Raw genomic sequence first — 14,947 nt, 5'->3', positions numbered from 1 at the left:
GTCGCAGGGATTAAATCTTGATTTTTATTGCCATATTGTACAGCCCTCTGTTATTGCATTGTCATTTAAATCTGTTATATACAAAAATGTCAACAGTAATCACGGTGACAATAGTTTTAATGTTTAGAGAAGAACCAGTTTTACCTATTTTGCACCAAAAGGCCTAAAATTAATTCACAAAGGCACAAAATAAAGTATATAGAATAAATTATGTTCCCACATTTTGAAGCAATAGAAGAAGAAATGAAATCATACCTCAAATCAAAGTTACATTCATGATTTACTAAACATGTTTGTTGACTCCCAGTTCCTAGAACAGCATTGTCCTCTAGATAATATCTATCACTGTCTATCTGAAAGCACCTTTGTTTTTGAAGTTACCAGAGGTAAATTTACACATATTTTCAATGATGTTGAGAATATATACTGTAGACTTTGTAAGGTTAAACGCTTTGTACTTTTTAGAATCTTCTTTAAATAGCCAGTACATTCACACAATGAGAGTTTGACTAAATCTTGAGCCTATAGATTGGACCACTACTATGAACACAGTACATTATGTCCTTTTTTGGGACTGGTGTTGTGAAATTGTGATGGCTATAAACACAGTGATATCTGCATCAGATTGCATTCTTACTACATGTTCATCTATGTTTGTTGTATTTGTCCCTAATAAATAATACACACTATTGTTCTTTTTTCTTACCATTTTTAAAAATCCTGATCCTAATTTTTTATTTTAAAATGACTTAAATTCACTTTCAGGTGTGACATTCTTGAAAGACAACCTACAGGGTTAGGTTATTCCACCACATTGTGAGATTTCATTTTTCCTTGTTAACTTCTACTTTTCAGTGCGTGCCTTGGAGCTTGTGCAGGACCTCTTTGGTGAGCTTCTTGCTGTAGCGGTTAATCTTCCAGTGTCCGGGCATCCACCCGAGCAGAAAGCGATGGAAGTCTGTCCAAGCAAATGCAAACATCTCCCTCCACTCTTTCTCCAAAGCTCCAAAGTCCACATCCTTATCCACAGTCTCCTCCAGCTCAGAGAAATAATGATCCAAGAGCGCAGGGACTCTCTTCTCACACTCCCTCTCCTCCAGACAGCTACCTATGAAGTACACGACATCCTTCATGCCACAGCCCCCTCCCACATACTGGAAGTCCACTGCAGCCACATCTGTGCCACTCTTGGAGAAGCAGAAGTTGGCCAGTTTGGCGTCACCATGGACAATTGTTTTGAAGTGACAGTTAGTGAGGATTTTGTCAATGTGCGCAGCTGCTGCTTTGAGTTCAGCATCGCCCATAACCTCCAGTTCATCTGGTCTGGTCTCCAGGTGCCAATACGTCCCTACAGGCCACAGCCCGTCCGGCTGCCTGCCCAGAAAGAGAGCATGGAAGTGGGCCAGCCAGCGCAGGCACGCCCTCATCTCTTTGTCTCCCACACTGGTCCTAGTTAATAAAAACATGTTTAGTGATTAAGCAGCAGGTTGTGCTCATGTGCTGTCCTGTGAAAATTAATATGAGGCCTTTAGTTATGTTTTAACTATGTTTTCAGTTATTTAATTTAGTTATTACAGTTATTACAGTTGAGCAGACTTTGTTTGTGAACTAAGAATAAAGGTGCACTGTGTAACTTTTCTTGAGAGGGTATTCAACTACAGGTGGAAACAAGAAGGTGACGGACATTTCACCGGACAAGTTACACAGTACAGCTTTAATGCAGAAAATATGTAATACCCTAAAACAGTAGTTCCCTTTTTTGTCTTGCGTACCTCCAAAGCATTGCTTGGCATTCTTAGTACCCCATATAATCATGTAACAATGTTTTTTTAATTAATTTTTTTCACTGTTACAGTCAATTACAACTACTCTATATTCAGAAAGGCTTGTGACAGGGCTCGATCTTTTGATCGGGGCACTTTACTCACTAAAAATAATACGGCTAGATCTAAAGAGCTATCTCGGCCTATGTTTGTCACCACTTACAGTACTAGTGCTGAACAAATCAAAAAGATTGTTAGGGACAATTGGTCTATACTTTTAAGTGACCCTGTATTAAGCAAAGTGTTTCCTGAATCTCCTTTATTTTCTTTTAAACACGCTCCAAATTTTCGAGACAGATTAATGAATTCTTATCTTCCTCCAGAAAACAAAAGTACATGGCTACAAAAACCCATGGGCACATTTAAGTGTTTGAATTGTCCTCATTGTCCAAATGTCCTTCAAACAAAAACGTTCATGGATGTACACAATAGTAGATCATTCACACAAAATTATTTCATTAATTGCAATACTACTCATGTGGTATAACGTCTGTCTTGCCCTTGTCCAGAAGGCTTTTTCTATGTTGGCCGCACTAAAAGGCGTATGCGAGATCGTTTGGCTGAGCACAAGTACGCGATCAGGGTTAAGAATCAAGATTACCCAATGGCTCGCCATTTTTGTGAGAATCATAATAGCAATGACACTCTGCTTCGTATTGAGGGTATTGAACATGTGAAACCACTGGCAAGAGGTGGAGACAGACTTCAAAAATTAAATCAAAGAGAAGCTTTCTGGATTCATAAACTGAGAGCATGTGAACATCCAGGTTTAAATGAGGACTTTGATCTGTCCTGTTTTTTATAATTGTTTTTTTTTATAATATATTTTTTCTTATAATATAAGGTTTAATAATGTTTTTTATCAATGTTGCATTTACAACCACTGTAGGCTGATAGGTCCTTTATGTATATTATTTGTTATTATTGATAAGGATGGCAATTAAATATAATTTATGAATATGATAAAATTACACTAATATAATATAAATATTATAAAATATGTGTATGTGTGTATATATGTGTATGTGTGTATATATGTGTATATATATATATATATATATATATATATATATATATATATATATATTATAAAAATTATGATCTAGACTATAAATATTTAAAAAATATAAATTTTATTTTTAATAAATTATTGGTAACAGTAATAATGGGAACCTTATGTTTTTGTTTTTTGTTTTTTTGCCTGTACCATGTCCTGTTTTTGTGCACCTGTTTTGTCTGCCTCCAATTTACTCCAGTCTTGCTATTGGTTGATGTGTTCTATTTGAAGGCCACACCTATGCTTTGTTCTTAATTAAGCCCTGATGAAGACCAGTTGAGGTCGAAACATGTTGGCATTCAAATAAAGGCCTTTTAATTATATTTTTCCTCGTGCGATGTGTTTACTTTTTCTACTGTTTTGGAGTGCCTGGAATCCGTTGTGTCTTTACTCTATATTCTTGTTTTAATATTTATGTCAAAATTATCCTATAGGAACATAAAGCATGTAAAATATATTACTAAGAACATTTTACATTCAAATACTATTACATTTTAACATAAAAGAAAGTACTATAAGATAATGTTGAAAATCACATTATATTGTCTAATGAAAAAATTTTGTATCGCGACTACACCACATCTATAACACATAAAACATTCCACGTCCTTTACCTCCGCTGGTCATATCCTGCCACATCCAGATCTTCTAACACTATCAGCATCTCATCACCGCGGGAACAGGAGGCCAGGCACGCAGGGATCCGGCAGCTGGGACTGGTGCAGTAGTTCTGGTACCAGTGCGTCTCCACCTGGTAGGAGCGGACCTTCCGAGTGTGGGACAGGTCTGTGCTCTGGTCAGCCTCTGCTGGAAACTGCACGTGTTTGACCACCACCGAGGGGCGCTCACAGCCCTCCAGGTGCACCCTCACGATCTCTCCGTACCCACTCCACAAAGTCTGGATCTTTGCCCCCACACGCAGAGACCTGGCTCCACAAGACTTCAGAATGAGCTCCTGGTACTCGGCATTCATCTCTATGTAGACAGGTACAGTGACAATGGAATTAGTGCTGTAGGCGACTGAAGAAATTCTGTGTACTCAGACACTGGGTAGAGGGGGGTTAAGTGTCTTGCCCGAAGACACAACAAGAGCATTCAGCATTCATCTGTGGGAGCTGGAATCACCGCCAACCTATGAGTCAGTGGACAGGATCGCTCAACCACTGATGCTTCTGCTGATTCAAACCACCGACCTTCAGATCAGTGGATAAACAGACAATCAGCTGAGTTACTGTTACATATCTCTGTATATCACACCCAAACTGCACTCACACAACTGCACCTGTAGGGGGTTCATACAAAAACAACTTTTATGTGGAAAAAAGTAGGAAACATTTCGTGCATTTATGGCTACTTGATGTGATGCTCACTTTCTGCAATATTATAATTTAAATGACTTCTAAATAACATTTTCCTTCCTCAAAATTCTACATATTACATTTCAGAAGATTATTATTTTTTTTTTTTTTTTTGCACAACCTTAACCAATTGTGACAAGAATCCCCCGGATTCATGTCACTCCTCTTACATGAGAGTCTTGCTGGTGTGATCAGGGTGATGAGTCATGAGTCTGCATATCCCTATCAATAAGTCCTTGCCCTGTTTAGTTAATTGATTAGACATATAGATAGAAATAGAATATCTTGTACATGAACTGAAACTCTGCATCCCTCAGCTGTAATCTAGTCCCTGTTTTCTGGGTCATTGTGTAGTGAATTATAATAGTACAATAATAAAATAAGGCAGATGCTATTTGTACCCTGGGTGTAAATAGCTAACATTGTTAGTCACACATAGGGCAAATAGCCATTGTTGCTATTTACACCCGGGTGTATTAGCACATAGAAGAGCACCCGGGTGTTCCTAGACAAAAATGCAATTTACACCCAGGTTATTTATTTAAAAAAAACAAAACTCAATGACAGTACAAACATAAAGGCATCAGCCCAGTAAAAATCTGTAATATTTGATGTTATTTTTTACTCAAAATGATGTGGAATCATCGATCAATCATTCGCAGTCTGTGCCTAATGGTTTAGTCCTGGTTAAATCTTGTGTATTAATCCTGGTTTAGACTTGGTTTTAGTCTTGGTTTTAGTTCTGCTTTAGTTCTGATTTAGTCCTGGTTTTAGTCCTGGTTTAGTCCTGGTCTTAGTTCTGTTTTAGTCCTGGTTTTAGTCCTGGTTTTTAGTCCCGGTTTAGTCCCGGTTTAGTTCTGGTCTTAGTTCTGGTTTAGTCCTAGTTTTATTCCTGTTTTATTCCTGGTTTTAGTTCTGGTTTTAGTCCTGGTTTTAGTCCTGGTTTAGAGGCGCACGGGAAGAGCCACGGTCCATACGCTGTACGGGAGAACACGCGGTGTACGGGAGAAAATGCGTAAGCAGACACGTCACCATTCCCTTTTTTCTTGAGATGGGTTCAAACAGAAGAATCGTGTCTATTGAACTATTAACACTGAGGGTGCACAAATAGACACTCCGATAAAATATAGCAGTACATCAATAACTGTAAAGCAGCACATCAGTTACATCATCGCAGTAGTTATACACCACCTAAGCATGGTTATTTGCCCTAACAGGTGCACAGCATATGGACTGTATAAAGAAACATTTTATAGAGGCCTGTTCACCAGTTTTTTTATTTTTTTGTTTTGTTTTTTTCTCTAGGGCGCAAAATTAAGACAAGATAATATACAAATTAAGTGACTATTTCATTTGAGGATACTTCTGAGCATATAAAGGAAGGTCTGTTTGTCTCAGTAATTGCAGTGATCCGTGTCGTGTCCACTGCGTGATCCTTAGCGCACCTCAAAGCGCACAGAGCAGCGACGATAACCGTGCCAAATGTAGATGATTGCGTGTTATTTTCTTTTATACAGTCTATGGTCCACGTCCACAGCCCAGACTCACGTTCATTCATTCGCACCATGGAAGCAAAATGATCAAAAACAACATGCTAGAACTTACCTGGGGTTCAAACAGCTAAAACATGATACTGGTCACGACGTTAAAGCAAATACGAGCCTCCGTCCACATGTGTTTTGTACGTGTTCTGTGTTTACATGTTTCACATTCACATGTCATCGGCACAGGAAGGACGCCGCTTCTCGTGATCGGGATGAGTGCAGTAGCGCCCTCTACTGCCCCGGAGAGTACTTGGAAAACATCACAACACTCTGTAAGCCAATATTATTCAAGATGGCAACAGCTAAATCGATCTAATATATTTAAAATGCAGATTCATGCTGTAATAGAGGAAGATAATGATGATCTACTCACTTAAGCCACAGCAGCAGGAGAAGGGAGCAGAGGCCACAGGAGCAAGGCAAGTTTATTTGTATCGCACAATTCATACAGAAAGTCATTCAAAGTGCTTTACAGAAAAAGAGACATTCAGATCACAATACAAACAAATGAAAACATAAATGATTATCATACACTACCATTCAAAAGTTTGGGGTCACCCAGACAATTTTGTGTTTTCCATGAAAAGTCACACTTTTATTTACCACCATGAGATGTAAAATGAATAGAAAATATAGTCAAGACATTGAAAAGGTTAGAAATAATGATTTGTATTTGAAATAATTTTTTTTTTGACAAAGAATCCTCCATTTGCAGCATTTTCAGCATAGCAGACTTTTGGCATTCTAGCTGTTAATTTGTTGAGATAATCTGGAGAAATTTTACCCCACGTTTCTAGAAGCACCTCCCACAAGTTGGATTGGCTGGATGGACACTTCTTTTGTACCGTACGGCCAAGCTACTCTCACAATAGCTCAATGAGGGTTTAGATCTGGAGACTGCGCTGGCCACTCCACTACAGATAGAACACCAGCTGCCTGCTTCTTCTCTAAATAGTTCGTGCACAATTTGGAGGTGTGTTTGGGTCATTGTCCTGTTGTAGGATGAAATTAGCTCCAATCAAGCTCTGTCCACAGGGTATGGCATGGCGTTGCAGAATGGAGTGATACCCTTCCTTATTCAAAATCCCTTTTACCCTGAAGCAAAACTCCCACCTTACCAGCACCAAAGCAACCCCAGACCATCACTTTACTCCCACCATGTTTGACAGATGGAGTCAGGCACTCTTCCAGCATCTGTTCTGCATCTCACAAATGTTCTTCTGTGTGATCCAAACCCCTCAAACTTCGATTCGTCTGTCCATAACACATTTTTTCCAATCTTCCTCTGTCCAATGCCTGTTCTTTTCCCCATATAATTTTTTTCTTTTATTGGCCAGTCTCAGATATGGCTTTTTCTTTGCCACTCTACCCTGAAGACCAGCATCCCGGAGTCGCCTCTTCACTGTAGATGTTGACACTGGAATTTTGTGGGTACTATTTAATGAAGCTGCCAGTTGAGGACCTGTGAGGCGTCTATTTCTCAAACTACAGAATCTAATGTACTTATCTTCTTGCTCATTTGTGCGGCGGGCCTCCCACTTCTCTTTCTACTCTGGTTAGAGCCTGTTTGTGCTGTTCTCTGAAGGGAGTAGTACACATTGTTGTAGGAAATCTTCAGTTTCTTGGTAATTTCTCGCATGGAATAGCCTTCATTTCTAAGAACAAGAATAGAGTGTTGAGTTTCACATGAAAGTTCTCTTTTTCTGGCCATTTTGAGCATTTAATTAACCCCACAAATGTGATGCTCCAGATACTCAACCTGCTCAAAGAAAGGTCAGTTTTATAGCTTTTCTAACCAGCTAAACTGTTTTCAGCTGTTCTAACATGATTGAACAAGAGTTTTCTAATCATCCTTTAGTCTTCTGACACAATGCGCAAACACATTGTACCATTAAAACACTGGAGTGACAGTTGCTGTAAATGGGCCTCTATACACCTATGTAGATAATGCATCAAAAAACAGACATTAGCAACTAGAATAATCATTTACCACATTAGCAATGTATAGGGTGTATTTCTGATTAGTTTAAAGTTATCTTCATTGAAAAAAACAGTGCTTTTCTTTCAAAAATAAGGACATTTCTAAGTGACCCCAAACTTTTGAACGGTAGTGTAAATTAACATTAAAAGAAAAGAGTGAAGAGTGCAGAATAAAAACTTTCAGTCATATCGTAATGTTACAAAGTCCAGGTAAGAACAAGACGCCTTGATCTCTTTTTTTATGTGCTTTATTAGCAAGCTGCTAGTTTTAATACGAGCTGTTCAGCTCAAGCTGAACTCTCAGACCCTCAGAACTGAGCCTCTCTTTGCTAAGAATCCAATCAGAAGTGTCTGGTCACAGTCCACAGGACACAGCACCAGAACATCCCCAGCACCCTCTACTGACACAGCAGGGAACATGAAACCAAGCTACCAGGAACACTAGAGCTATAACAGAGCTTTTACACTGCCCCCCTCACATGTGACAAGTGGCTGGGAGGGAGATACAGGAGTAGAAAAGGGAGTGTATCTGTGGTCAGCTAAATGCCCTTGGCTGCTTTGTTGTGAGGCCCACTGTTCAAATGAAGGGCTCTAACGCAGCACGGGCCACCCCAGTGGCTATCAAATTTGAGGCAGCCTTCTTTTTTCCTTTTGGGTGTGTAGACCCAAACCAAGTCTTCAGCATGAAAGTCTTTACTTCTCAGGCCATAGTGCGATTAAAACTCCTGCCTCAAACTCAAACTTCCTGCCCTAGTCGCGGTGGATGATGTCAGGCATACCAAACCAGCTGAATATCCCCCCTAACAGTGCATCTGCTATTGTCTCTACCTCCTGGTCTGGCAGAGCAAAGTGAAGTCACTTAGTGAAGTGGTCCATTGTGCAAATCACATACTTGTTTTCCCGGCCCCAAACCTTTGTCATGACAGTGCTGGACCCAGTAATAATTCTGGCGTAGCTGATGTAGTGTCTTAATGGTCTCAGAAGCACCTCCATGACAGAACCCCCAGCACAGCTTCTTTTCAGGGCCTTGGGGCCGATCCTCCTCCCCAGAGGCAGGTTCCTTCCATGTCCATGTAGCACTCCAGCCACATCTTCCTGAGCTAATGATTAAAAGTCTGTTTTTAAGACAACTGAAGAATTTTGAGCTGACTATCTAAAAATAGGTAAAAATCGCTAGCAATAAGATAGCAACATAGAGCTATTAAAATAACTGGATAGTGTATTACTATCTTAGAGCTGTCTTGAGTTGGTGTAGTGGAAACTCACTGGAACTTCAGCAACAAATCCCTCCTGCCCAGAAAGGATTTTTCCCATAGAAGGCAGTGTAATCACAAACTGCTGTGTTCGGCTGACAGGGCACCTAAAGCTTTCAAAAAAGTACAATTTTGTGATCATTTGTATCTATTTTTAAATCATTAACTTTTTTCTGCTAAAATCTTTCAGTTGTCTTAAAAACAGCTTTTTAATCATTCTCCTTATCCATCACTCTTCCTCCTGGTTCTTGATTTCCCCCGCTGGGCGCACTGCAAAGTATTTGTGTGTACGGCACCCAAATGGTTAACAACAGGCCCTGCTCCTCTTTAACTTAAATTATCTTTTGTTGCATTCAAAACTTTATTGGCAGGAGAGCTTCGTGGATGTGTAGAGAAATCTCCTCTGATGAAGTGATTTTTGACTTTATCTGCCATGTGATAATAAAGGCTATTTTTTTTTATTTTTTTTTATTCTTATATCTTTTTCCATTGTCATGTTGATCGTCTGTGGAACATAAATTGTTCCGCTCTCTAACAAAGATCAGAAGCACAGGTGCATCCTGGGTAAGAACTGGGCACGAACAGAGAAGTGCTGCTTCACTGATCAACCATCAACTCTCAGAGTTTACTTTTAGACACAAATCAGAAACCACACCGTCTCCTCTGGACCAGTGAAGCTTAGCTGTAACGGCCCTCACTCCTCTTTACCGAAATATAATTAAAACCCTAAACATATACAAATACACAGTACTGTGCAAAAGTTTTAGGCAGGTGTGAAAAAAATGCTGAAAACAAAGAATGCTTTCAAAAATATAAATGATGATTGTTTGTTTTTATCAATTTACAAAATGCAAAGTGAGTGAAACAAAAGAAAAATCTAGTCAAATAAATATTTGGTGTTACTACCTTTTTCCTCCAAACCAACATCATTTCACACAAAGTGGTACACACAGTCAGTTATTTTGTAGGATTATAGTTGGTTTTCCCGTTTCCACTAAACAGGTGGTAATCTTTATCAATGTCACACGTAGGTTGGAATACAGTCATTTAACTGAAACAGAAACAGTTCTGTAGGAGGCTTAAAACTGCATGAGGAACAGCCAAACTCTGCTACCAAGGCGAGGTTGTGGAAGACAGTCTCATGTCATAGGTCAAACACCACGGCAAGACTAAGCACAGCAGCAAGAAACAATATAGTTCTACTGCATCAGCAAGGTCTCTCCCAGACAAAGATTTCAAAGCGGACTGAGGGTTCAAGATGTGCTGTTCAAGCTCTTTTGAAGGAGCATAAAGAAACGGGCAACGTTGAGGATCACAGACGCAGTGGTCGGCCAAGGAAATTTAGTGCAGCAGATGAAAGACACACCAAGCTTATTAGCCTTCGGAAACTGAAGCCAAGTATGCACAAAAACATGGGAACTGGGTTGCAGAAAAATGGCAGCAGTTGCTTTGGACTGAAGAGTAAAAATTTGAAATATTTGGCTGTAACAGAAAGCAATTTGTTCATCAAAGGTCAGGAGAGCGGTACAATGATAAGTGTCTGCAGGCAACAGTGAAACATGGTGGAGGTTCCTTAAACTTTTGGGGCTGCATTTCTGCAAATGGAGATTTGGTCAGGATTAATGGTGTTCTCCATGCTGACAAATACAGGAAGATAATTCTCCATCATGCAATACTATCAGGGAGGCGTATGACTGGCCCCATATTTAATCTGCAGCAGGACAATGACCCCAAACATATAGCCAAAGTCATTAAGAACTATCTTCAGTGTAAAGAAGAACAAGAAGTTCTGGAAATGATGGTATGGCCCCTACAGAGCCCAGAGTCCTGCACCGAGTCAGGTACCCGTGGGTATCTGACAGGTACAGACAAATAGTTGCTGAAATGGGCGGGTTTTAACTTTCTGGTATTTTACGGGCGGGTATGCGGGTGAGTAGTAATTACACATGGGCGGGTCAGGACTAAACCAGATCTAATTTTGGACTTAAGAGAGAGAAAACCCTGAGCACATGGAGCAGGGTGTCCGCAAAGTGCGATCAGACGATGACTGTGCTTACCTCCATGGGGTGCGGAGCTCTGTGCCGGGCCGGTCCTTTCGCCTGCGGTCACCCGACGGTCTACACGGACGCACCTCCAAGCCCATCCGATAGTGAGTCCTGGTTCAGTCCTGGGTTAGTCCTGGTTTAGTGCTGTTTCAGTCCTAGATCAGTCCTGGTTTAGTCCTCCTAGATCAGTCTTGGAATCAGTCCTATGTTAGTCCTGGTTCAGTCCGTGGCGTGTGCGGCACAAAAGTCCGGCATCTCGGTCAATGTTTCTTCTGCTCAGTAAATAAAGCCTGTGAAGTGATGTCAGTCGAGTTGCATCTGTGAATTCATATTCATACTGAAAAAATTGTAACCATTTCATTTCATTTCATCATTGTAATTCTTGAAGCTGTAACTTTTCAATTTGTATTCTGATGAATGCTTCAGTCAGAATGCTTTTAATTTGTGTGTGATTTGTCATGGGCACGGGCGGGTAACGGGTGGAATGTTAATTGGTCCAGGTGGGTGCGGGTTTAACTTTGATATAATCAGGGGTTAATGGGCGGGTGCGGTGCTGTACTAGGCAGAATGTGTGTCTGGGATTACAAGAAGAGACAGAAGGATGTGAGGAAGCCTACATGCACAGAAGATCTGTGGTTAGTTCTTCAAGATGTTTGGAACAACCTACCAGACGAGTTCCTTCAAAAACTGTAGGCAAGTACACCTAGAAGAATTCTTTTGAAGGCAAAGGGTGGTCACATCAAATATCGATTTGTTTTATAATTCTCTTTTGTTAATTCACTGCATTTTGTTGATTGATGAAAATAAATGGTTAACACTTCCATTTTTACTTTACAGTATTTTTTCACAACTGCCTATTACTTTTGCACAGTACTGTATATATGTATAGCTGAGGTATTCTACATAGTTATTTATTTACATTTTATTTTCCATTATGAATTGAGTTATCAAATAGCCGAGACAAGTTCATGGTTGATGAGCCATCACTGAATGCATGACTAGTCTGTTGCTATAGAACAGGGGCTCATCGAGCGACTGTTTTAGCCCCTTTCAAGTTCATGTGAATAACCCACAAAATTTCATTCGTATTAAATTAAGAACACTTGAAATTCTCCGTTAATGATTTCTGGAACAGAAAGTGTTGCTTCTCTGCTCAACCCTGAACATGCAGTATCACTCATTTTGGGCCATAAGTTTATAGAACACTTACAGACCTAAAGAGGTTCAATACCTATTTGCCCATGGCCACAAAGGAACATGGACATTTGTAATTTACAATTCACAAACAGAAAGGAAACAACTTGACTTTTTCATGCAGTTTATTTTTGAAATCGTGCTGTGTTCAGAGGCTTTGACAGTATACACTTATAGGAGCACACAGGAGCATAGTGCAGGTGTCAGTGCTGCTGAGTCACACACACCACTTCTGATGGCGGATGGTGTCCTGGGCAGGCTGTGTCTGAGGGCCCAGGGACACTCTGCATGTGTACAGCTTCTGGCTGCTGGTCCAGTGGGACGTGGGGATGGACAGAGAGCTGCTCACGTGAAAAGTCTGCTCTGCTCCCAGGACGGCCCCGCTGCTCCACACCCCACTGCTCACTGGACTCCCATCAGCCAACCAGCTCACCTGAGCCCAGGGCCCCGACTGAGCAGAGACACAGAGCAGAGTGACTGTGTGGGACTGGAGCTGTGCGGGGGACGGAGGGAACACTGTCACCACTGGAGGAGGAGGAGAGGCATCTGAAACAGAGCACAAACTCACTTTACTCTGCAGGGAGATACAGGACTATTACCTGTCCATATGAGGAGCGACACATGTGTGTCCCACTGACAACTACAAACACATACAAATCAACCTTAACACTGGGAAAAAAGACATGTTTTTAAAAAGTAAAGTGCATGAAACACAAATGTTCATTCATTCAACATTTGCTTGTGACACTCAGTGACAGTGGGACCAAAACTTTTACTCAAGTAAGAATACAGTTCTGTCCAAACACTAATCCTCATGTGTGGGTGAAGAGTTGGATGTGTCCTGACATTTCTTCTAAAATCAACTCAACTCAGTGTAGAAAATGTAACTCACGACTATTCACTGATAATATTATGATTTATAGTTATAAAAATATAACAATGAAATTTACATTGTTTCCCTGCAACTATCCCTGACCTTTTCCAAATCAAGAGAATCTTAAAACTGTCTCCAACTGTTCCTAAAGCTTCTACTTCAGCTCCTTTAAAAGAATCTTGAAGAAATGTTTTCTAATGGAGGCTTCAGTGTTTTTAGAGACATAATGGTTATTTATACACGTCAAATGTATTTCAAATGTTTAGTGGAAACTGATTGTATTAGTATTTTTGAATAAGACAACAGGATAAGCAACTCACAATTTGGTGAGCGCTAATGGAGATCCAAATAAATAAAGAAAATAAACAAATAGAGGCTATAAAGAAATAAATAAGTAAGTTTAAACAAACATATTTTGTGTGATTATATTAATGTATTTTCAGCATGAATAAAGACATAACTAGAGTAATGTGTTAAAGTTTTCCAAATGGTCAAAATAAGTCTTGTGTTCAAATCTTGTAGGTCCATTGTGTAGTTGACATTGCACAGATGTTTGTGGAGTATCATGTTCAAAGTAAAGTGTCAAGTGTCTTACCTGTGACAGAGAGCCTGGTGCCTGCTCCGAATACCACAGTGCTTCAGTGTGTGCACACGCTGCTACAAAAACCTCCCCACTGTCTCTGATGAGGACAGAGACACTCACACTTCCTGTGGACACTCAGCGCATGTCCACCGCCTTCATCAGTGTCCCTCTAGTCCAGACCAAGAGCTGAGGTGGACACCAGGAGGACACTGGGGACCATGATGGAGCTGTGAGGAGAGGACAGGGGCCAAGAGACTGACGCTCTGAGCCTCAGAGAAGCAGCAGAAGAGGAACTGAGGTTTTTGTCACACTCTATATCACTGTGATACTTCCTCGTTAACAGTGCCGTCCCATGTGCTACAGTAATAAACTGCAGAATCTGATTGTTCCAAACTGTTGATGGTCAAACGATAATCACTTTTAGACTGATGAGTACTTGTGAATTTAGAGGAGGACACACCACAGCCGTAGGTTGGAGCGCTATATGAATGGTAAAAATACAAGAGAAACTGTGGAACTTGTCCTGGAGACTGTTTGTACCACCAGGCTCTTTTATTCCTCCACATATCCCAGGTTACAGTCCATGGAGACGCTCTGTCCTCTCTCCACACTCACATCAGGAGGGTTCTGGGTCACCTGCGTCACAGCACTCACACCTGGAAACAAGAAGAAGAGCAGAAGTGAGGAGAGAGGCGGAGTGAGCAGAGAGCAGCAAAGAGCAGCCTCCTTACATGTGAGAGCACAGGCCAGAGTGTACAGACTCCACAGCATGTTGTCCCAGTGTACAGCAAATGTACTGCAGTGTGAGGGACGGAGGGAGGGAGGGACGCTTATAAACAACACACCAGAGAGAAGGAGGAGGAGGGAGGAGGGAGGAAGAGGGGGTGGAGACGGAGAAAATAGATTCTAATGTAAATATAAATGGATCTAATTTTTCACAGTGTAACTGAGTGATTTAGATCCATTTATTAATTGCTCACACAATTTATTCTGGTATAAAAGACGACAAGGGCAATGCAGTTTAAAAAAATACACATATTTATTTAATATTCTAGACATTTAAAAATTATTTCAGTTTCTTGTTCCTTTTTTTTTGGTACACAAATAACTACAAGCAAATCAACTCTTGTAAATGCAGGATTTAACCCACTCCTCACTAAACACAACAAATCAAAATGAGTCATCTCAAACCAAACATTCATGAAAAACAAACCAAAGTAAATAAACCGTACATTT

The 14,947-nt window shown here is 40.4% G+C and overlaps 1 protein-coding gene and 1 pseudogene across 2 annotated transcripts; both read right to left on the bottom strand.

The window, feature by feature from the left end:
- Positions 1–4: 4 nt before the first annotated feature.
- pkdc (protein kinase-like domain containing) lies at positions 5–11,471 on the bottom strand. 2 transcript variants are annotated; one of them, XM_055164175.1, is made up of 4 exons: positions 6,156–11,471; positions 5,844–6,031; positions 3,495–3,855; positions 5–1,449 (listed from the first exon to the last, which is right to left on the bottom strand). In XM_055164175.1, the coding sequence occupies exons 3-4, from the start codon at positions 3,851–3,853 to the stop codon at positions 852–854; spliced, it is 957 nt and encodes a 318-aa protein (XP_055020150.1). In that variant the 5' UTR covers positions 3,854–3,855; positions 5,844–6,031; positions 6,156–11,471; the 3' UTR covers positions 5–851. The 2 variants fall into 2 exon arrangements, with proteins under 2 accessions (XP_055020150.1, XP_055020149.1); XM_055164174.1 differs by having other exon boundaries at positions 11,073–11,471.
- Positions 11,472–12,361: 890 nt separating this feature from the next.
- Positions 12,362–14,497, bottom strand: LOC129411893 (immunoglobulin lambda-1 light chain-like; annotated as a pseudogene).
- Positions 14,498–14,947: the final 450 nt, after the last annotated feature.

Source organism: Boleophthalmus pectinirostris, unplaced genomic scaffold, assembly GCF_026225935.1.
Source record: "Boleophthalmus pectinirostris isolate CB_2022bp ecotype Guang Dong unplaced genomic scaffold, ASM2622593v1 HiC_scaffold_6, whole genome shotgun sequence".
NCBI classification, from domain to species: domain Eukaryota; kingdom Metazoa; phylum Chordata; class Actinopteri; order Gobiiformes; family Gobiidae; genus Boleophthalmus; species Boleophthalmus pectinirostris.
Note: the sequence above shows the minus strand (reverse complement) of the source record. Positions and strands in the feature narration are given on the sequence as shown.

Bases quoted from the DNA above. Each gene is read 5' to 3' on its own strand.
- pkdc (XM_055164175.1), bottom strand. From the start codon at position 3,853: ATGAATGCCGAGTACCAGGAGCTCATTCTGAAGTCTTGTGGAGCCAGG. The intron at 1,450-3,494 runs GTAAAGGACGTG...TTTATTAACTAG, and splicing joins GCAGGATATGACCAGCGGAG to GACCAGTGTGGGAGACAAAG.